This window comes from Strongylocentrotus purpuratus, unplaced genomic scaffold, assembly GCF_000002235.5.
Source record: "Strongylocentrotus purpuratus isolate Spur 01 unplaced genomic scaffold, Spur_5.0 spur5_scaffold_2, whole genome shotgun sequence".
Taxonomy (NCBI): domain Eukaryota; kingdom Metazoa; phylum Echinodermata; class Echinoidea; order Camarodonta; family Strongylocentrotidae; genus Strongylocentrotus; species Strongylocentrotus purpuratus.
This window is the reverse complement of record NW_022145605.1, coordinates 39,239,506-39,262,457: the sequence shown is the minus strand read 5'-3', so window position 1 is coordinate 39,262,457 and position 22,952 is coordinate 39,239,506. Positions and strand designations below refer to the sequence as shown.

At 38.2% G+C, this 22,952-nt stretch overlaps 1 protein-coding gene across 2 annotated transcripts; it reads left to right on the top strand.

Moving 5' to 3' along the window:
• Positions 1-2: 2 nt before the first annotated feature.
• Positions 3-22,937, top strand: LOC100891343 (cell wall protein DAN4). Of its 2 annotated transcripts, XM_030992414.1 has the most exons (18): positions 3-159; positions 700-851; positions 2,475-2,584; positions 3,211-3,321; positions 5,324-5,428; positions 6,392-6,450; positions 7,791-7,814; positions 11,643-11,710; positions 12,869-12,965; positions 13,369-13,635; positions 14,088-14,287; positions 14,770-14,962; positions 15,372-15,487; positions 16,078-17,764; positions 18,485-18,707; positions 19,940-20,197; positions 21,246-21,425; positions 22,645-22,937. In XM_030992414.1, exons 1-18 carry the CDS (start codon positions 84-86, stop codon positions 22,823-22,825), a joined length of 4,107 nt encoding a protein of 1,368 aa, XP_030848274.1. In that variant the 5' UTR covers positions 3-83; the 3' UTR covers positions 22,826-22,937. The 2 variants fall into 2 exon arrangements, with proteins under 2 accessions (XP_030848274.1, XP_030848275.1); XM_030992415.1 differs by lacking the exon at positions 7,791-7,814 and having other exon boundaries at positions 4-159.
• The last annotated feature ends 15 nt before the right edge of the window (positions 22,938-22,952 follow it).

Genomic DNA, 22,952 nt, shown 5'->3' with positions numbered 1-22,952 from the left:
AGAGGGCTTTCAAATATTTCTGTTGCTAACAAATCCAAGTGACAGGCGTCCGTTTTGAATCTGACTAAAATGACCAAATTTAAATGGAAGGGCCGTGCTTTGCAATGTATTTTCATACTGCTCTAGTCCTGGCATTTCTACACGCTGTATCGTGTCAAGGTAAGCAACCTTTTAATTATTTTGAACAATTAATCATTTAATGAAGCCTTATTTCCTTGGTACATTAATTAAGCCCAGCCCCATACGTTTATCCTTGTGCACTGTCCACTGAACATTCATGCCCATTGGCATTGCATTGACTGTTGACATTGTGATGTCATGATTGTGTCGTTGTTGAATTTGACTGTTGTTGATAGCCTGGTTGAAAGTTGATCAGTTGATGGAGGGAATAATTAGACCCGACAGAATGGTATTTTACTTTTAGACTAGAGTTAGACTTTTGTTGACTTTGCCAAAAAGCCCTTGCCAGTTGAGTTGAGTGAGTTGGGTGGACCGTGGATGTTGGCTTGTTGCATGTTCATGTTGTTGTTGATTAGTGTTTTATGGCAATTGGTCAATTTCGATTAGTAAGAGGATTTTGCTTTAGTGGACAAAAACTCCCTCCTTTACTCTACTTCTAATATTTCCAGGTGTTATCCAAAGTCAAAATTGTGTGCAAAGAGGATGAAATCCTAATCTGTACTAATATTTTTCTTTCAGAAACTCTTTTTGGAGTAGTAAGCCTGAGCTTTTCACCCTTCACGAGCGTCTCACTCAACCAAAATGGAGGATCCGTCAATGTCAGCCTTTTGCTTTATGACAGTGCCACCAACATGCAAAGCATCAATAGTACTGCAACCATCGATGAAGATGTAAGCAAAATTCATCCAATCCAATTCTTGTAATCAGAATTTTGTTTTAAATTGTTAACTTATGAATTTCAAGGTCATGCAATACCGTATTCTTTTATACCAGTTAATATTTAAACAGTACCTGGAGAGGTATAGAACGTTCATCATGAATTAAACGCTTAAAGACTTCATGTAAAAGTAAATAAGATATCGTCTTCAAGCTCAAAGAAGAGAATACAATTTATTCATGATAAGTTGAACAAATTCAGTGTTAGATGTAATCTATCATGCCCTGGAAACTACTGCAAAATGTAGCACCTAGGGTAGAGTACCCAGTATTCGGTCACTTAAGGGGAAATCACTAATATTTTGAATTCTTACCTCTTTCATTGGGCAATCTACCCATCAAAAGAAAAGAAATTTATTCCTCTAACAGGATTTTATAGTCACTGAAAATATAGAATAACGATAAGCAAAAGACTTCCGAAAGAAGACGGAGCATTTTTCTGCCCAGAATTCGGTCGCGCCGACTAGAATTCGGTCACGCGATTTGTGCGTGGTATCTCCGTTGCAAAGGAGCGTAGCGTATTTGCGCACTATTTTCACACAATTGCGCAATAAAGCACTGAATGTCAATGCGTTGACCGAATACTGGCTGAGCGATACCGCATGGCAAGGGTATCGTATAAATACCTCTTGCACATCGGCAAGTGCGTCATTTGCAAATTCGCTGCGATGGAGCGAACACGGAAGTGATTCTCTTCACACACATACTAAATTCATTGTGACAGCACACGTAGTTGTTTCGCAATAGACTTCTACATATGGCTATGCATGTTAGCGCATGTGCTAAGAGAACGCGAAAGTGCGGAAAGTTGTGCGACACTGACCAATTTCGAGCTAAGTTGGAGATCATTCCGGGGCCCTAAATCTGATTTAATTTTGAGAGTTAAGAAAAATTGTTCAGCTGCCTGATTTGTGCAAGTTTCGTGGCTCATAAATTATTTTTTAAATTGTTACAGCTGTTGAAACGGCTGTCTGACCGAATACTGGGAATTGACCGAATACTGGGCGCGCTACCCTATATTAACTCTGATCCCTTTAGCAACGCCCTGGCCTATGGGGCAGTTGAGGGCAAAAGTCCACCAAAGAAGAGGGTCTAGAGAGTTTGATCATAAATATCTTCATGATTACAATGAAATATGGAGAAGGAAGATATAAAGTTCTGATCAACCATTTAATTTGGACTGTTTCACGACCTTAAATGGAGGAGACATTTTCCTCTTTTTTTTAATCGATGTATTTCTGGCCTCTTCATGTATTGGATCGGAATGGACATTTAAATGGATGAAGAAGATGAAGTTAGAGAGAAAGTTTCATGTAGGTATATGTGGGTACATAAAATACAGCCAAACCTGGTATAGCAACCACCTGTATACAAAGACCACATTTTTTGTTTTCCTCGAAAATATTTCCTCATTGAAACATGTACTAAAGGAACCTCTACATAAAGGCCACTTTTCTTGTCTCCCTTTGGGTGGCCTTTATAGACAGGTTCCACTGTAGTAAAATTCTATTCTGGGTACCTATTGATCGATATACATTATAATACCCTCTAACCATACAATGTTTACTCATTTTCAGGTGATTGTTATGTGCAGTATAATCACCCCTTACGAGGATGGCGACTCCCGGGTGGTATTTATGGACGATGTTATTCCAGCATTTGCTGAGTCAGGTTTAATTGACTTCAGGTAAGACAAGAAAAATATAATTACCAAAGCTGTTCAGTGCTGTATGCATCTTCAAGAGCTCAAATATTATTATTTCATCTTAAATACTGTAAGACTTAAAATGAAAACAAGTTTACAAATTGATTCTCTTGTTGAGTTTTATAGGGCTATTGGATGTGAAGTTTCATTTCTAAGATCCAGATTCAAGTATTGAAAAATAAATTAAAACGATAATTAAAGGTATGTCTTATAAAATGTTAGTTGTGGTATATTGTTGTGAACTCAGTGCTACATTTATGGTTACTTCATTTAGATAATTCCTGTTTTCTCGTCATCAGTTTGCAGCCTCTTTTTTTCTTTCATTTCTAGTTTTCTCCACCATCAAATTCATTTGTCTTTCATTTGTCTTACTTTGGTTTAAGCATTAAAGACCTACATGTAGCAAACAAATATAGCATGCAAATTAAAGTACTCTATTTCTCAAGCTAATATTATTTTGTCGTGATTTGTCAATGTATTATCAAGCCTCAACATTTGTGGTGCAGCGAATGAGCAAAACTTTCCTGAACAATTCTATACCTACATGTACTGTATATCTTTTGATGTTAGCTATAATTGTAATGAATCTTTCTTATTTTTCTTGTTAGTATTGTGGAGCAAGGAAGAGTGGTTGAGGTTCAGTGTAGGGGTGAGACATCACCTGATAATACCGGGACGACATCCTACTTCAGCTTCGACACATCAGCAGGACCTACAGGGTGAGTACAGTTAACATACATGCAGGGCGCGACAAACCCGCTTGCCCGACGTCCCGGGGCAACCAAATTGAGCCGTCGGGCAAGTAAATCAAATTATCACTTGCCCGATTCGGGCAAGTGATACTTTTACAGTAATTTCCTAGTGTCCAAGAACTCTACCATTCACCCGTCAACTTCTTACCCGTCGTCAAAATCCAGAAGCAAAAAAGCGATCGTTCCGATTTCGAAAAAACTTCACAGACAGCTAGCCAGCTCAGCTAGCTCAGCGCGCATGCAACAGTGACACTTCAAGCCATGAATGCCGCTCCGCCTCCACGCACGGCCGGCCGTGAGCTAGCTAGAGACAGCTAGCGCGATCGTACCAGCTGCGAGCTTATTCGCGCTCTCTCTCTCTAGCTCTGCAGGCCGCACCGACAGGCCTTTGCTATTCTCTGATTGCCGATTGGTTGAATCACGCCAAATATGACGTCATTATTCTAGGGAAATGAACACGTGCGAATCGGAATGGAATAAACAACAGGGATTTTCTAGTAAGTACAAAAAGTCAAATGTTTGATATTTATTCATAATGACTGTTAATGATTGTGAACATATTATTTAAAACTCGCTGCTCATATAAATTACTGCGGTCTCAAGATCCGACCGAGCGAGTCATTTTGATAATAGTATCGAGACCCCCAGAATATAAGCCGTTGTTGTTTTGTTTTCATGGTTTTAGCGACGTTGTTTAGTCTAGTTTTCGCATACTTATCCGAGATTTATCGTAAAATAGCGAAAAAGGACTCGAGGTTAAAGCATTTATGCTTTAACCTCGAGTCCTTTTGCTTTAACCTCGAGTCCTTTTTCGCTTTAAAGTTTTGGGCAAGTGGAAATATTGTTTGGGCAAGTAAATTGAAAACCCACTTGCCCGACAGGGCAAGTGGTGAAAAAAATTCTTGTAGCACCCTGACATGTACAATAATAATAATAATCCGCTTTTATATAGCGCTTTACAGATATACTATTACCCCGGTCATTGGATTCAGTGCTTACCCTCACACACTGTGGGCACAATCTCCACTCCCTGGGGAGCATTCCAGCCAGTCGTTACTTGACGCTCTGTGAGATTTCATGTGATGTCTCAAAGTGAACCAGTAACATTGTTGAAGGTTATTGAAAAAATGTGTCATGTTTTTATAATTTTATGAAATGTTACTTATTATATTCCTTCTACTTTAATATGCAAAACATCTTGAAAAAATTCTCAGATCACAAAGATATTTATAGTTTTCTTTGAAGGTGTCAATGTGTAATTCCCTGTAACAGTAGATTCTCCCAACCAATTTTGAATTATCCCAACCATTTTTTTCATGAAAATAAGACATAAAAAAGGCTTTGAAGAAAAAAAAATTAAACACTTAAATCTTTGGAACGATATAACAAGCCAATTCATTGCTTTGTGACAATTTACATTCACCTAAAATTTAATTCAATTGTAATTACATAGTTGGGAGAATTTAGGAATAAATCAGATCAGTTTTTTTCCCAATTTGTTATGGTCCGTTATCACTCAAAATTTCAGATTATCTTTAGTTGTACATCTAGCATTGAAGTCACTACCTAAGCACCATTTCTCTCATCTGAACAGTGTGACCAAGCCCCTTTAGGGTGGCATGGTCTAGTGGATAAGTCACCAGACTGTAAGGCTCATGGTGCAGGGTTCAAATCCCTGCTGTGGCACTTGTTTCATTCCACTAAACATTACTCAATTGCTGCTCTTCAGCCAGGCAAAGTAAAATATATAAATAGTTTCCTGTCAAATGACAATTATCAGTTTATTAAGGTGTCTGGTAAAGGAAACAATGCACAGTGATGCATGGCTTAGTTCTCTCTCTCTCTCTCTCTCTCTCTCTCTCTCTCTCTTTCTCACTCTTTCCTTCTATGTTGTTCCTTAACTTCATTACCCCTTGAATTCACAGATACATGTACTAGTATATTGTTCCCCTTTCCCTCTACTTTTCAGATTTCTAGTGGTGAAGAAGAGTCCAGTGGTCAGTTTTTGTGAGTCGATAATCTTGGTTCCAATCTCGACTGATATCACATCATCTACTGTGCAGGTTGAGTTGAGGTGAGTACATGATACAGAATCTAAATCTGGTCAATGGTATGACAACTTCTTCTTTTTTACGTGCCATGTTCTGAGACGTTGGCGACCATGGAATGCCACAACTCTCTGTCCCATATTCTATGAAGTAATTCATTCTCCCCGAGATCAATTCCACTTTCACAAATCCCACTCCTTAAGCTACTCATCAACAGAATCCTTCTTCTACCCTACTCCTCCTCCCCTGATTCTTCCAATCAGTGCTAGATTTTCCAAACCATTCTTTCGAAATAACATGGCCCAAGAAGCTCAGCTGTCGACCTCTTTATTTTATTCAGAAGCTTTCGTCTTGTTCCTGCCATGGCAAATACCTCATTTTTAGAAACTCTTTCTTCTGACAACACTTTTAGTATATCGTCTGTTTGGAGCCAGAAGGGCATTGACTCATATACTTTAACACAGAGTTAACACCCTTCTGACTCTGAACAGACGATATGATGAGTTAAGATACGCAGAGAATACTGTGTCTATAGGTGCGTATTCTACTAAATGTTAAATCAGATGCCAGGTTAAGGCTTTTTTCCTGAAGAGTTTATAAAAGTATGAACTAGTTTTGTATTATTTCTAATATTTTTTATAACTTTCCAGGGAAGAAGCAATATAATTGAGTTAAGAATGGCTATGTGCGTGTGCAGAAAATTCCTTAGCCTACAGTGTACCTTGATTTTACGATTATTCAGTATACATGCTCATACATGTATTGCCCCAACCTTTTTTACCAGTATTGTAAATGTTCTCTGTAGCAAATATATGGCTCTGTAAGCTACATAAATACAACAGAATTTCCCCCCTTTCAATTATGACAGTTACCTTGCTTCTATTATTTACATTTACACATTCCTGGATTACTGTACTAACTATAGTAGATTCCCAACAATTTCTCTCTGTTTCATGATTGTTATCTTTCTGTTTTATCTCCTTTTGTAGCGAGCCTGTAGTTGACTATCGAGTTACTGTATCCTGTGATATTATTGGAGTAGTTGACGGTAAGATTGAACGTTTTGCATACCTTAAATGGGCTATTTCATCCAAAACATGATTTTCTTTTTGCTCTGTTGTTGTTTATATTTTTGTGTTTGATTTGATTTGATTTTATATTGTTATTTTCATTATTTTATAGAGTACTGTAGTGGATAAGAAGTTATCAATGTATGTGATTCATTCATTTTGAAGTTTTATTCTAACTAGTCCCCTCCTCGCCATTTCAGAGAACACATGTAAGTAAACCAAAAGGGTTTGGGATTCAAGCCAGTAGACATGGTCTACGTAAAAGCTTATCCAGTGCTGAAGTCTTTTTGTGTATGTCTTTAAAAAAGGTTACCAATCACCTAATAAAATCATTTTTTTTTTCGCTAGAGTATATAAAATCTACCGCTAATAGTCTATTTACTGGGAATTGTATGGGTTAATTGTTGAGGAGTCTGAAGAAAATAAAGGATAACATCAAACTCTGTTTATGGGACCCAGCTCTGACTTGAGTTCCCCTGTGCACCCTATTCTATGTATGCAAGCACGCAAGGGTTCATCAACAAATCTACTCATTGTATTTAAATCACTTTTGTTATAAACTTAGAGTGCATTTCAATTTGTAATGTGTTTCTGTAGAACTGATATATGAAGCTCATATTTTGAATATATTATAGCTACATGTACATGGAACTCCTTACATTCAAAGAAAAATATGTTTAGGTCCTCGGTAACCTTTTAACGGCTTGAAATGTTTGCATAAGGCTACATATCTATGGAAGACAGCTCTTTAAATGTGAATGTCTCTTATCTTATCTTACATGTATCTTCAGCAAGTTTCATCCAATCTCTCTCATCTCTGTAAATTCTATTTTAATTTAGCTCAACCCATCTTTTGTACCTGATTTAGATTCCAGGGCCCTGCAAAATATTTACTGATGGCCAATTTGACATTGCAACATCACATTGGCAATTTTAAAAAAAATCATGCATACTAAATGCATTGTATCAAATGCATGATGATTATGTAATTGTGCACAATTTGCAATGACTGCATATGAAAACCATGTACCTACCTATCAAGGCCTACAAAATAAATTTCATAATCCTGCTATGGAGTTTCTTACGCTTGCGGTAACAAAATACTAAAATCGGCTAATTATTTATCCTACCTGGAAACTGAGTAAAATGTTAATATTTCTGACATGCATATTTAATTGAATACAAGCCCTATTAAAACAATAGATTGGATGATCTATTTCATGATCAAATTATCATCATCTCGTTCTGTTGAATGGAATGTATTTGTGGTTCTTCATCATTGTTTTGTTTTAATACCATTTCTTCCTCTTCTTTTCAGAAAATGGAATTGTTATTGCCAGTGGTAAACAAATAAATACATATATCATCGTGATACATAATTGTATAGCTGCTTTTAATCGTTAGCCCTAGATGCTTGATTTGGTTTGTTGGAACCTCATGAATGCATTTGTTGCTCAGACAAGTTTCAAGCGAAACCTGTGATTGTAAACCATTCTAATATGCATGCATGACCATCTAAAACTTCTCAGTGTCTTCTATATAATAGATGTGTACTAAAATAGACTGTTACTTGCAAAAAGCATGTTAGTGATTACATGTGGATTGTCTTTTTATCAACACCAGTTTCCACAGAAAAGAAGAAGGAGCAGGCGCGTACGCAGGATTTTTTTGAAGGGGGGAAGGTGTTAAAATTTGAAAATCGTGCGCCGAAAAATTTAGCAACGATTCAGCCAGCTGCTGAATAAGCGAGGGGGGGGGGGGAGATGGGGTAAGAGCACTTTTTTTTTTTTGTCCTGAAAATTTGGCGGATCGATATTTCGTACCTTTTTGGGGTCACCCATGAGCACTATTTTTTCTTCTTTTTTTTCTTTAAAGGGGGGGGGGGGGTTTCCTCCCAAATACACACACAAAAAAAATTTGAGGGGGGGTTCGACCTCCAAAACCATCCCCCCTGCGTACGCGCCTGAGGAGGAGATACATGTAGCTGTGAACTATGACGTGTGCAATTATTCCATATTCACATTCTTGCCACATGTATTTATTTATTTCATTCATGCATGTGTAACAATATTTTGAAGACACCAATGAAATTGTAAATATGGAATTCACCATTACCCAACAAAGAATATCTAAACTACATGTACATGTACATGAAGTCATGTTATTCATTTGAAGCAATAGTTGTCAAAACTTACTCTGAGATTATGGGACAATATGATTGAATATTAGAGAATTACGATCCTCCTAGGACTATAATGAGGTATTTTATCAGTTCCTTTTCAGATCCAATTACACTTCATTCAATTTAACATGCATTTTTTCAACAACATCAATATTGTCACTTTTCAAATAAAATTAAGTAGACAGATTGACTTGGAAATGCTAAACAGGATGTGTGAAGTGAACTTGTGGGGCATTTTAATGTTGTGAATTTTCTTTAGTTGGCTACTTGGAGAAACCACTTTGAATAAGATTGATGTGAGTGACAGCTTGTTGCGGTTTTGTTACAAAATTGTATTGCTAAAACAATACTACGTCAAAGTAAATTTGAAATCATGACTGGGAGTGCGTATTTCATCCTCAGCCGTTTTTTTTTTTTTTGGGGGGGGGGGTTTCTTTTTTTTAAATATTCTTTACATGAACATTGCCAATGCTAGATACAGCATTATATACATAAAGCCATTGGGGTTAAGTAATCTTATCAGTTTCGTAGGTATAAAACTTACCCATTGTCAATCTTACTGAATATTTATTTTCATTCACTTTGTTCTTTAGACTACGTTCATGTACCGTAGATGTCTCAAAATTATCTTGAATATATATATTTTTTTTTTTTAAATGGTAACTTAAATAAAAAATGATATATGACATCAAGGCTCGGTGTACCCAGTTGATAACTTCATATATGATATGTATCCATGTTTATATATAGTGAATAGTGTGTGATTAACATGCATGTGTTGACAGAGATAGACTTTAGTGTTCAATCAACCCTGATCATTCCTCATCTATGGTGATTTCATGCAATGTGTCCCAAACAACATAAGACATCTAACCATATATTCCATACTTGAATGAAAATAACTCTTGCAATGACTAAGAATAATGGTAGTGGTCTTTGACCATGATCAACAACATATATTCTTTGATAATTTGTTATGCAAAGCGCTGTGAAACAACAGTTAGTTTGTATTAAGAGCGGTATAGAAAATGACTATATTGTATTGTATTGTATAGCAGAAAGCACCATCATAAATCCATATAAAAAAGTTCTTCATTTTTGGATGAACTATGTTGGAAATATACATCTGTCATAAGGGGCACATTGGATGGAATCCCCCTATCCCCCCCCCCTCCCTATTCTCAACATAAATAGATACATTTGAAACATGTGCATTTATACATTAGACTAGGTATTCATAGACCTACATGTACATGTATAACACATGAAATTTACTAATTTACATTTACATGTATAAATGTATTTAAGTACAATTTTTTAATTTTTCACCACAAGCCATCTAAAGTTGCAAGAATTTCTAAGACAATTTTGAAAACATTAATTTATAAAAGGGTGTTTAGAAATAATTGAGCCTGGCTTGGATGAATATATATAAATGTATTCAAAAATATATATAAATGGAAAAATTATGACATAATATTATATAAAATGTGATATTGATACTTCTATGCTAGTCCATTGTTATTTGCATGCAATCTTGAGCCAAATCCATAGACCAGTTTATTGTTGTGCTGTAAATACCAGAATTTTGATACATTTTCATCAAATTTACAGTGTGTTTAATCAATGTGTGTGATATTTTTTCAGAAGGGGAACAAGAATGAAATCAACTTACAATATAAAACAGATACAACAAAATATAATGGAGCACCCTCATTATTTGAAAGAAAATCATGAAAGAAATACTACCAATAACAACAATAAGCTCTTCTTTTTAAAAATTTCTCTGGTTGTTCAAGGGTTATTTGAGAATGTGCTTACCAGACATTTATAAACATGTATGAGAACTATAGTACACTCTATTAACAGTACTATATACCCCGGTAGTCTAGTTTTCCTTAAGAAACAAGGAATCTTTAAAAAAAAAAAAAAATTTAGGGAAAGTGGGGCCTGGAAATTTTAACTGGTAGCAGATGAAATCAATATATATATATATATATATATATATGAATCATTAAAATTGAAAGATGCCTTTCCTGTATGCATGGATGCTGTTTAACCTCTAGGGCGGTCATACCTCGCCAAAAACGATAATAATGCAGTAACGATAATGATATTTCAGTTAAAGGTCTATACCTACACATCCCAATCAGTTATATAGGGGAGAGACCCGAGGGCAAGGGTTACAGTGAGTCATTTCGTTTTTCCCTTGAAAGGCACAGGTGATGCTTAATACTAAATAGTAATGATAATGATGGTGATATGTTGATACATGTATTAGGGCAGCTGCAAAGTCTCATTATCATTGTTGTTATCAGTGGAGTCTGACCAGTCCTTAGCTGAGCATATTGTATACCGTGCTCCTTTGTGGTACCACTTTTTGCCTGAGCATGCATTGCTATAGATTGGCCATAAATATAGGTACACTGTAGTGCACGCATTATCCCTGAGTATTAGCAGTGCAAATAGAAATGAACTTTTTGTGTGACGTGTCTGCACGTGTTAGGCAAATTATTATACTTCGGTGTATGAAATATGCAGTTATGTAAGTAACAGTAGATAAATAATTCCTAAATGAGATCAGAGCTCTGTAAAATATGGAGATACAATGATATCAATTGTGTTCCCCCCCCCCCCCCAAAAAAAAAGAAGGTAATTGCATCGTTTTCAACGTTTAGACTGTGAATGGATATGCCTTTTAAAATTACCCAGCAATATAATTACTGTAAATGCTCTTATTTTGGCGTGATTAATTTCTTACGTTGAGCAAACCCAAAACGTATTCGCTGGTTCTTAAATTCGAGTTGCAACACGCATAAGAAGTCATGCTTATATTTACGTGACTTCTGAAATTCGCGCTTGCTGATCTTAGCGCGAAATCCACTAAAATTAATGTACCGCAAACGTTTCTACTTTTTACAGTATAGCAGCATTATGCCATGATTTGATTCTGATATTCATGATGCCATCCTTATTTTTTTTTGGTAGCAAACAATTCCCTGTTGCTAGACTTCCAAGATACAACAGTGGAACCAGGTGGCAGAACAGATATAATAGTGAGTCTACTTTCATTCTTTTTTCTTCTTTTTGGTTTGGTTACCAATTGTATGGTTGAGTTTTTATTCCCCCTGATGAATTAGAATACAATTTTGTTGTTAACATGATTTACCAGTACAACAGGATATTGCTTTAAGGGAACTTTTTAGTGACTAGTATCAATTTTATAACAGTGAACGTATTATGATATACATAATGCATCTTTTACTCTTTTGTACTGCATTTTCTCTATCTATTTCTCACCCAGTTTTGTGAGCTACAAAACCAGGAAAATTTGCCGATATAGCAAGTGGTCCAGACTTGCAAATATTTGATGCCACTATTAAAAACAAAATCTATAGCATTAATCTATTAAAATTTATGGAAGTTTCAGGTTTGACAGGCAATCATCATTTTCTCATCACTTTATTTCAAGGTCAAACAAAATTTGGAACAATAAATACATCATCTGCATCTTCTCAGACGTACCCCAGGGACCCGTTTCACAAAGCCTTTTTTCAATAACAAATTACAAAAATCAGTGACAAATCTGCTGATAACCAATCAGAAGCAAGGATTTCAGTAGCTTATAACAAAAACTGTCATTTGTCACTGATGACAAGTTTTGTGAAACAGGGCCCTGCACCCACTGTGGCTATCCCGCTTAGGGCTCGTCGATCACCAGCGGGCTTGCCCTGACTGAGGAATCCATTTTGAAATCTTTTATTTTTTTATTATTTTTTTTTTAAAAGTTTTATTTCCACATTAACTGCATATGAAGAGAAGTAACGCATAAACAAGGTATAAAAACATGTAAATATATTTGATTGGTAGGAGTAATGACAACAGTAAAAAAAAAAATGCAAGTAATTAAATACAAATGATGCTAACAATAATCTGCAGTAGTGAGGAGGAAACCTTGGAAGCATTATGCTTGTGATTACGGTTCCCTACAAAATATATAAAACAAAAAACGACAAAAGAAGAACAAAAACGGGTGTGTGTGGTGCATCCAACCAACGAGTGATGATAAATCTTTGCTCGTGAAGGAAAGACAATAAATCTATCAATCATTTCAGCTCCACACCCCCTCTCCCCCCCCCCCCCCGAAAAAAAAAGAAGAGAAATACACTTTATTTGAAATAAAATTAATCTATTCTCTTTCTTTGTTTTGTCAGATTTCATACGACATAAGGGAACTGGGAGACATTGTGCAAGTAGCTTGTTATGGAGCATCTGAAGAAGGCAGCCAGTATTTACAAAACACCTCACAAGGTAAGACGTGGTATGGTCTAGTGGATAAGTCTTTGGACTTTTAACCACAAGGTTAGGGGTTCACATCCCTACCACAGCACTAATGTCCTTTGCCAAGACAGTTGCCTCACTCCACCCAGGTGAGATAAATGGGTGCCTGGCAGGAATGAATTCCTAATATGATGTATCGTAGCGAGTGCTGTGCAGTATTGCGGCCATCCAACACTCGCCGAAAAAGACGGATAAGTATAAAGTATTCTCTTAATAGAAGCCAATTTTTCATGGAAAACTGATGTGTTGTGATGACCTGAAAATCAATATTTAGCAACTTTGTGTGATTATTACTAATTTTGAGCCTTGTGATTACTGATTTTCTGTTTTGGAGGTTGGCAGCTCTGTATTAAATTCCATACTCATTTCCCAGGAGAAGCAGCGATCTTCCAGTCAGAGACCAGCTCCGTCACCCTCATCCCTTCCGTCACCTCCACCAGTGATCCCCGCATCTCTGTGTTCCTGGTCCTGGGTGCGGTCCTAACCCCCGGTGAAGGCTCTATCACCTACGCTTGCTACGTGGATCCCGTCATGACCTACGAGCAGGGTCTGGAGATCTCTTCGAACCCTACTTGCATGACGCCGGACGATGTGTTTGAACGGCCCACCCCACCACCAACTCTTACAACGATTACCCCAGGTATGTCCATAATCATAATGTTGTGGTTTTTAAGGTCCTGCCAGAAAATGTTTTTGGGTTTTCCGCATATCTATTTTTATCGTTATCATGATATCTCTAGAACCATTTGAGGCAATAGGTGCTAGCATGTCTATGTATCACCATAGTGAAACAAACAAATACTCAAGAATCAGCTCAGTATCGGTATATTATCACTGTAAAAAGATATACAGGTAAGATTTGGGGTAAGTACACCAAAGGTAAAAAACCACAATGGTCAGTTGACATTGATGTATATGTTTTTGTTTTGTTTTGTAATAAAAAATTACAACAGAAGTATACTAAAGAATAATAAAAATGGAGCTCTTGAGCTGCTCTGTACATGTTTATGTGATGTAATTTGACATTGAATTCTCTGTGAATTCATCAGATAGATAATCTAACATGCTGTGATTTTTACTCCTTCCTACCAGCACCGGAAGTTACCACTGACAACACCACTGACGCAATAACTACGCCCACTACACCAGCTGCCCCTACCACCCCTGCCCCTACCACGCCCAACCCTACCACCCCCACCCAGCCCCCTACCCCCACCACCCCAGCACCAAGCAGCAGCTCCAATGAGACTACTACACCATGGCGCTTAGTAGAATCAGAAATAGCTTTTGAGGTTAGTTTTCTCATGACAGACATACTTAAGGCTCTTTTAAAGCATACCGGTACTTGTCACCAAAATATATTTCCCTCTATATATTATGGATTCCAGGTTCAATGGTTGCTATACTTTTATTTTATCCTTTCTTCATACTCCTTAAACATTTCTGCTTAGACTGCTAAGTTTCAAAGTGTTTTAGGTTGACTTTATATTAATTACTTTATTGTTGATCAGTAACTTTTAAACTCTAAAGATTATATGTATTAGGTACTGGTGGTAGTTAACATTTTTTTAATAAAGATGAAATTTTGTGAAATGTTCATAGATCTTTCTTGACCCTCTCAGTAATACTAATGTACAATTTTTCCTTTTTCAGTCTCACCTAGCTATATGAAAGACTTTCCATTACCGTCTTCTTCTTTTTTTAACATGAGTAAACACTCTTGGAGTAGTCACGGCTTATATATGATTCCGCTCCATGTTTTCTTGTTGTGTAGGAAGGAGATATTTTCAAAGAGCTCACTTTGAACCTTGATCCTGCCACGCCCACCTTCGACGGGGCCATACTGGTGTCATGTTGTGCCCCTCAGGACATTAACTCCAACACCAAATACATCAATACCTCTACCGCGTTGGTCTTCTATGCGAACGTCCAGGAGCCTAGAGCCATTAACTTTACATTGGCCACAGGTATGTTAAATTTTTATTCAGATCTGGTTATGCATGCACATGTGTAAATTTGCTAATTGGGTGTATTTGCTTTCTCTCTCTCTCTCTCTCTGTCTCTCTCTCCCTCTCTTTCTTGATTTCTTCTTATTATTATTCTTTTGATTCTTTTTCTCCTGCTCTTTCTTCTTCTCATCCTCCTCCTCCTTCTCCTCCTTCTGCTCCTCCTCCTCCTTCTTCTTCTTCTCCTTCTTTTTCTGCTTCCTAAATATGTCTATCGTTTTTGGTAGTGTATGACTACACTTTTCTTGTATATTATTCTCAACACATATAACCTCCCATCATGTAGTTAGGTTAATTTTGTAGCCTCATCTGTTCATTCCCATTGAAAGATACATCATACTGTACATGCACATCGTCTCTTTTCATACAGAACTGGCTGATCGTTTCTCAGAGTCTGCACTCCCTAACCCAGCCTATGTTGACCTTTCACCTTGCCCTTGTGACCTGACCTCAGGTCACTGTGATGCAGAATGCTGCTGCGATGAGGTGAGATAGAATTCAATATTGATGCTGCTATCTTATAATCTTTAAGATTCTTTTCATAAATTTCCTTTGACAGAGTCCAAAACTATTTTTTTTGTTAATTTGACTCAAAATTAATAAGTGCTTGGGTAGCGAGTGGATTATTTCTCAAAGGATGTAATTTATTTGGTGATTAGTGAAGACAACAAATATCATGAATTCCTACATGGATGTAAGAATTAAATGCTCAAAAATATAGCAATGCTGAAAAATGTGAATCCTATTTTAACAACTTTAATGAGTAGCATATTGATCAAACCTTTCCAATTAGTTTATGCCAACATTTAAATAAAGATTTATAAATTTGTTCACTGGTGTTCAAGATTGAACACCAGAATTAAAGGAATACGTGTCATATTCAAAATTATATGTAAGGAAACCACTGCAGAACACGGTCTGTTTTGTTTTAAACATACGTGAAAGAGTATACCATGAAGCGTTGCTTGTGTTTTATATACCCTGTCTGAGAAAAAAAGGTTTGATGTAGGCAGTATAAGGAATTTCAGAGAAAATTGTTAAGTTTAAAGTCCGCCTGTGTCATTTTCTCATGACAGGACTGTGATGCAGCAGATACTCTGGTATTCATGTGCTCCGAGGAAACAGAAGAATCTCAAGTCACCATCTATGATTGCAACAGCACAGATCTTTACAAAGCAGACTATTCACCTCTACTTTGTGTCCAAACGTCTAATACCCCGTACCTGGGTCTGTACCACAGCACTGTGTCAGCCATCCGAGATATAACAACCTTCAATGCAGCCAAGGCCAGTAGCTTGACCAGCCGCGACACTAGCTACCAGGATTCTGGTCTTCGGTCATTGGAATACCAAAGCCCAGATAACTCACAGTACAGCAATGGGGATCCAGTGGAGCTTCTGTACGATGAGGAGATGAGAGGGTTCCTTGCGCTGCCACAGATGACGCTGAGTGGGGAATGCTTGTGGACATCACCGGTCAAGTTTCAGGAGGATCTGACCACACGCTGCACGTTGATGCCCGATCAGAGGCTCTGCCAGCAGTTCTCTCCCTTCAGTGCCCTGGTGTTTCTACGATCGTCCACGGAATCTTACCCGCCGTGCCCCAAGGAACCCAAAGTAGCTAGTCAGTATGGTCAAGCAACAGAGGCCCCAGCGGATGTTGAGTATTACTGCCTTGAGGATATCTCAGACTACCTTTCAGAAGAAGCAGTTGACCAGGATCTTTTTGGTCAGTATGAAAGTTCTCTGTTTGCAGAGTATCAGAATGATACAAGTGAGGAAAAGATCCCAAAGCGTTGTGCATGGGATGATGGTTATACACAGCCACCAATACCTTCCTACGATAATGAGACAAAACTGTGCTATAGTTCAGTGGTGAGTGCAAGCTACGAGATGTTCTGGCGTGGAGGAGAGATCCTACGCATCAAGGGTCAGGTCATTCTGGGAGCTGTGCCACTCATCCAAGATCTCAGTATTGGTATCCTTGAGGAAGAGGAGTTTGTCTCTCCACCCCCTACCACAGAAGCACCTCTGACAACCCAACCTACTACAGAACTGATGACTGACGACATGAACAGTGTGACCATCATCACCGATGTCACAGAAGTCTTTGAAACAGCTTTTACCGATTTGACGGGGGCAACGGATAATATGACTATGTTTATGTTTGAGGAAGAAGCCAACACGACTACAACTCCACAGAGCACTGTGACGATGTTGCAGGGAACCACATCATCTACAACACAATCTGTTTTGACACCACCATCTACAACACCAGCCGTCACCACCTCTGTGTCAGTCACCTCACCGGCCATAACAGATGCTCCATCAAACATAACAGCCAATAGCACTATGGGTGTTGACAACATCAACGCAACCACTGATATGACCACAGAGTCGCCCGTTACTACAGCTTCACCCTCCAACCCAGTCAACACCACGCCCCTCAACATCACTTTAAGATTCTCAACCACTTTCACCTATCTCCCGGAGACTATTGTCGACCCCCTGACAGGCCAGGACGTAGACCCCCCAGAAGCCTTTGAAAGATCAGGAAACCCTGGATACATCATTGGCAAACCCCTCCTGACTGGTTTGATGGTGCAGACACCTCTGGTCTTACCCACCGACCCAGGACCGCCCATCAATTGCACAGAGTTTCCCACCAGCCCAGGCTGCATTGAGATACCTGAGAATGAAACGGTGTATGTCTTTGACAGTGTGGACACTTCTCCTTCAAATCAGCTTCAAGTATTCTCCCCAGGTGAGTGTGCTTCCAATGTTCTGCGCCAAAAATGTTCCATCAATAAATGAAGAGTTTAATTCCAAAAGGAGCTAAATCCATTTTTGTAACTTCAGAGAAAAAAGAAATTGTTTACCAGATGTTGTACAGGCGTCTATGGAAAAGTGATAATAGAAGTTGCATTTTTTCATAATTGCTCCCAAAATTTAGGTAAATTATTTTGTTGAAAGCCGGGTACTTAAGTGAACGACGTTCCGATATCAATAACTCAATTTCATCAAAAGTGGATTTAGCTCCTTCTGAAATCAAGCTCTTCAAATGTGATTTCATATTTTTGAAGCATATTCTTTCATTTCTAAATACATGTGCTTTTAAGGCTGTTTGAAATATATGGAGGTAAACTGCTTTAAATAATAATAATAATAATTGACTCTAAGCTGAGCTTGATGAGTGTTCATATGATGCATGTCATGCTATCCATATCATGTGATTCATGTGACGTAGAAGTGTCGTAGTCGAGTGGTTTAAGCACTTGACTTGAAATTCAAAGGTCGTGGTTCGATCCCCGATACGGCACTAATGTCCTTTGGCAAGGCATTATTCTTCATTGCCACACTCGACCCAGTTGAGGTAAATGGGTACCTGGCAGGAGTTAATTCCACTTCGGAATAGAATTTCTAGATAGATGGCCAATTATTATTATTATTATTATGATATGATTCATTCTACATGTATCTCTAGGTGATGGAAGCCTTTGTGCCCATTCCTCCACATCAACTCTGACCTTTGGAGAGGACACCATGTCTGGATGCATCCTTCGAATGGGCCAATCAGAGCTCCAGAACTGCTCCGTCTTGGCAGCTTACATGGAGGACCAGCTGAGGGCGCTAGTACCTGCAGATCAGATTGGAAAGAGAGGGAACTCCAGTGTGCTAGTAGAGGAGGATTGGGCCTTAGTCTTCAAGTGAGTGTGCGACTAGATTCAGCTTCTGTTTTAACAAGAGTAGTTCCCAAACCTGCGGGTCACAATCCCAAGATTATGTGACGCCTGCTTCCGTGACAATCACTCCACAGTCGATGTCTTACACTAAACATTACCTGAAACCCAATTGCTACCATGACCCAAACCCTACATCTGTGACAAAATACAGCTTAGAGCAATAATACTGTCACCATGTGTTGGAACATACAGTGGAGCATCCACTGTGGAGTTCTTGGGGGTAATGAATGGTTTATAAAGTAAATAGATCCAATTTCCATCCCTTTACATCTTCTTTACATGGGATGATTACACTCAGATAGAATTGCGAGGGGAGCGGGGGTTTGCACCAACATTTCAGGTTGGATTGTGGGGCATTTAGGATCATATGCAGCGCAAGCAAAACTGAAAGACTGCAGTTACAGCAGGTAAACATGTGCCATTAATGAAGGAATTTACATGTTATCTTATTGATCCCTGATGAAAAGCCATTTCCTTGAAATCAGCTTTACAAAATATAGATTACTGTATACACAAGGAACATAAACCATAAGGAAATAGCAGGAGCTAGATGTCTGAAGTTTCTTCAACCCATCGAACTCTGAGCATTGTCGGTATCTTACTTTTTATCAGTTAAAGTCAAGAAATAAGTCTAATTTATTAAAGGAACAAATCACCAGATTTTTTTACTAAAGCAAAAGCAGTATCTGCATATTGATGGTTCAGTGACACAAAGACGTAACTCCATATTTTGCCAAATGAGTATTTGATAGCAAAATGTTCAGAAAAATGTGGGCTTTCCAGGAAACATATATACTTAACTCCGCCCAACACCCCCATTGAAGTCAATGGCTAGTGAAACATAGACTTAACTCCTTAAGGCCCAAGTGCTCAGTGACACATAAACCACTTTTTCTCAAAATGACCAAAATGGAGTTACATCTTTGTGTCACTGACCCCTCGATATGTACAGTAGAGTGCTAGGGGTATCAAATACAGTACAACAGAAATGAGCGCTATACAATAAGCAGGGACCCTAGTTTTCAGGCAGTAGCCTGAATTCAGGCCCTGGCTAGTTATTTTAGACCATAGTTTAGGCTAATTTGTGTACAAATTAGCTCATTCTAGGTGATTTTCTCTGATCAATTCTAACTGGCATCCATGAAGGACCTGCAATAATTATAATTGCATGTACATTTTCATCTTTTTTCTGTTAGTCCTGACGATCACCCTTTTGACCCACCTACAACCATGTCTCCAACCACCGAAGCTCCCTTGGAGACCACGGCTGATCCCTTCACAACACTCTTCCCTGAGCAGCGTTACGTGGACCCGGAACCCCCTATCCAGCCGGTGGAACAGCTCACGAGCAGGTGTAGTGGTATACCTACCAGTGTGAATCTGGAAGTGCTCATTGCAGAGGCGGGGGTGTACAGTGGAGTGACGCAATATGAGGTGCTGGCAGCCAGAATTCAGTAAGGAATAGAGCCACATGGTGCTTTGTTTGATTAATTCTTTGCATCCTTCATATGGAGTTGAAAATTCAGCACATTTCATTCAGGTTGAAAAACTTTGAAAGTTGCCTGAACATTTTAGGGTGGAATATGATTATTATCCATTAAATTTTTATATAAATCTGTTTATTTGATGAATACATAGAATAATGAGAAGTAGTTTGGGAAAAAATACCTACTGAATAAATGCAATATGTTTGTGAAGTCCAATAATCCCTTTTCTGTATGCTGGGGAATTTTGGAATGTTATTTTCAGCAAGATTGGGTCAATTTCTTTTAATTTTGATTGCATAAAATCCTCACAGTGTACATCAATTATTATGTTCTACATACTGAAAATCCCCAGAAACTTTCACTGTATGAAACCTTCGCAAGGGTGGCCATTTTCACGACATGAGCTGTCACAAATTGCAGAAAATTAATTGTTGTCAGTTATTATTATTGATTCATGTTCTTCATGATTACATGAAACTGTTGTGAACCTGAACAACTCACAAAATTCACAAACATGTTGTGCACATGAAAGATTCTGGTTGTACAGTTGTGATCCTTTCCCAATTGCTTCCAGAAAGTTTCTTTCACTGATCACTTTCTAGTACATGTACTTAAAGATAAAGTTGAGTTCTGGTCATGTGATTGCATTGTGAAAGAAAGGTTGTGGAATTGATCAGAAAAGGTTGATCATCTAGCATAAAAGTACTGATGTTTATGGTACTGCAAGTTTCTGGAATTTTACCCAGTCTTGGTAAAGTTACAAACACTGTAAACAGAAAGATGTATATGGGACTACACAAACATGTGGCATAAATATCTGTCCCGATTTTTATGATGTTACATGCCATATTTAGAATATTAAGGCATTTGAAGAGCCATGCTTTTCAGGGAACATGAGTTATCTGATGTTCTTCCACACTTGCATAATACAATGATAACACTCACAAACTATTTTTCGCCTTTTCCCAGAACTTAACCTTCTCTTAAACTTTGTCCTGAATTCTTCATCGTGTAGGTACAGTACTTCAATGATGACTCTGACCTGTTCAGGTTCTCTAGGGGCAAGCTGCTACCTTGAGGACCAACCCGTTGTATCTGATCCTGCAGGGAACGGTACAATCGTCCAATCATTCCCTGTCTACAGCACAGTGACATACACAACAGTCCCTGCCGTGGAACCAGAACCAGTTATATTGTAAGGACTCATCTTGTTTTTCATTGCATTCATTCCTTTTTGTAATGCAAAGTATAATAACAGCATAAAGAATATGTGTGGCTGTTTAGTAGCTATTTGCTAGCTCTTTGTTGTGGTCTTATTTTTGTTAATGTGTGTTATTGAGCTAACTAAAGTAAAGAATGAATATAATGCATGACATGGCACCAACAAACTTGGGGTCAAGATGTCAAAGTTCAAAGGTCACAGGGCTCATTATGTATGCAAAAACAGCTAAAAAACACTAAAGAAGATTAACGTCATGCCAGTTCACTGCATGATCACAACACAAGACATGCTGTAAGGGGGGTGCATTGCGTGCATTTAGGACGGACACATATAAAAATCCTCTAATTTCTGGATATGGAACCAACTTGAAACTTCTATCAAGACGTCACCTACTTTGAACAGTTTAATTAAACACACTCTAAAAGCCTTGTTATCTGCAGATGACGTGTAAGTGAACTTCTTTTTTTTTTGGGGGGGGGGGGGTTCGTGCGAGTCTGACTTATTTTTCCTATTTGCAAAATTATTCAATTTGGTTGACATGGTAAACTTTATATAGTATCCATTTTCAGCTATCTTGTAAACAACACAAGTGTACATACAGTAAAGAGCAATCGAAGGTTAATATGTACAGTGTATATAACAATTTTTTCCCTTTTTCTTTTGCCCTCTTTTCTCTCCATTTTCTCTTTTCCTTTTCTTCCACCCTCTTTCTTCACCCTCTCTTTTTCCTCCCCACCTCTCTTGTCCTTACTCTGCACCCTCCATCTCTCTCCTTTTCTTCTTCACAATATTTCTTATTATTATCTTTGCATCATTTCTCCCCATCTTTCTCTCCCATGCTCTCTCATGCTCTCTCTCTTCCTCCCTTTGTCTCTCCCCACCCTCTCTTTCTCTCCCCTGCTCTCTCTCTCTCTCTCTCTCTCTCCCTCCTTTGTCTCTCTCCCACCCTCTTTTTCTCTTCCCTGCTCTCTCCATCTTTCTCTCCCCTGCTCTCTCCATCTTTCTCTTCCCTTGCTCTCTCTCTCTCTCTCTCTCTCTCTCTCTCTCTTCTCTCTCCCTCCCTTTGTCTATCCCCTCCCTCTCTTTCTCTCCTGCTCTCTCTCTCATTCTCCCCTGCTCTCTCTCTCATTCTATTCCTCCCTTTGTCTTTTTCTCCCCTGCGCTCTCCCTCTCTCTCTCTCCCTCTGTGCAGGTATTTCAAGGACTATGACCCTGATCTGTGTAGGCAGGATGCGTGTCTCTCTGAGCTCTTCTATCCAATCTCTAAAGGGTTTGATGGGGACACCTACCAGTACTCCATAGCCATATCCTTGGTGATTGTTGTCATTACTGTGGCTTATTTTATTGTGACATCACCTTGGGCACACTTATGATGAAAACTCAAGAGGGTAATATTCTCGAAAGCGGACTAACTTTAGTCCATGGTTTAATCCACCGACTAAGTATGAAATGCCAAGTGTCAATATGAATATGTTTTTGAATAAGTTAATCTGTCACTAA

Coding starts and splice junctions, on each gene's coding strand:
- LOC100891343 (XM_030992414.1), top strand. CDS start 84: ATGGAAGGGCCGTGCTTTGCAATGTATTTTCATACTGCTCTAGTCCTG. Junction 3,322..5,323: donor ACATCAGCAGGACCTACAGG/GTGAGTACAGTT, acceptor TCTACTTTTCAG/ATTTCTAGTGGTGAAGAAGA. Junction 11,711..12,868: donor GTGGCAGAACAGATATAATA/GTGAGTCTACTT, acceptor TTGTTTTGTCAG/ATTTCATACGACATAAGGGA.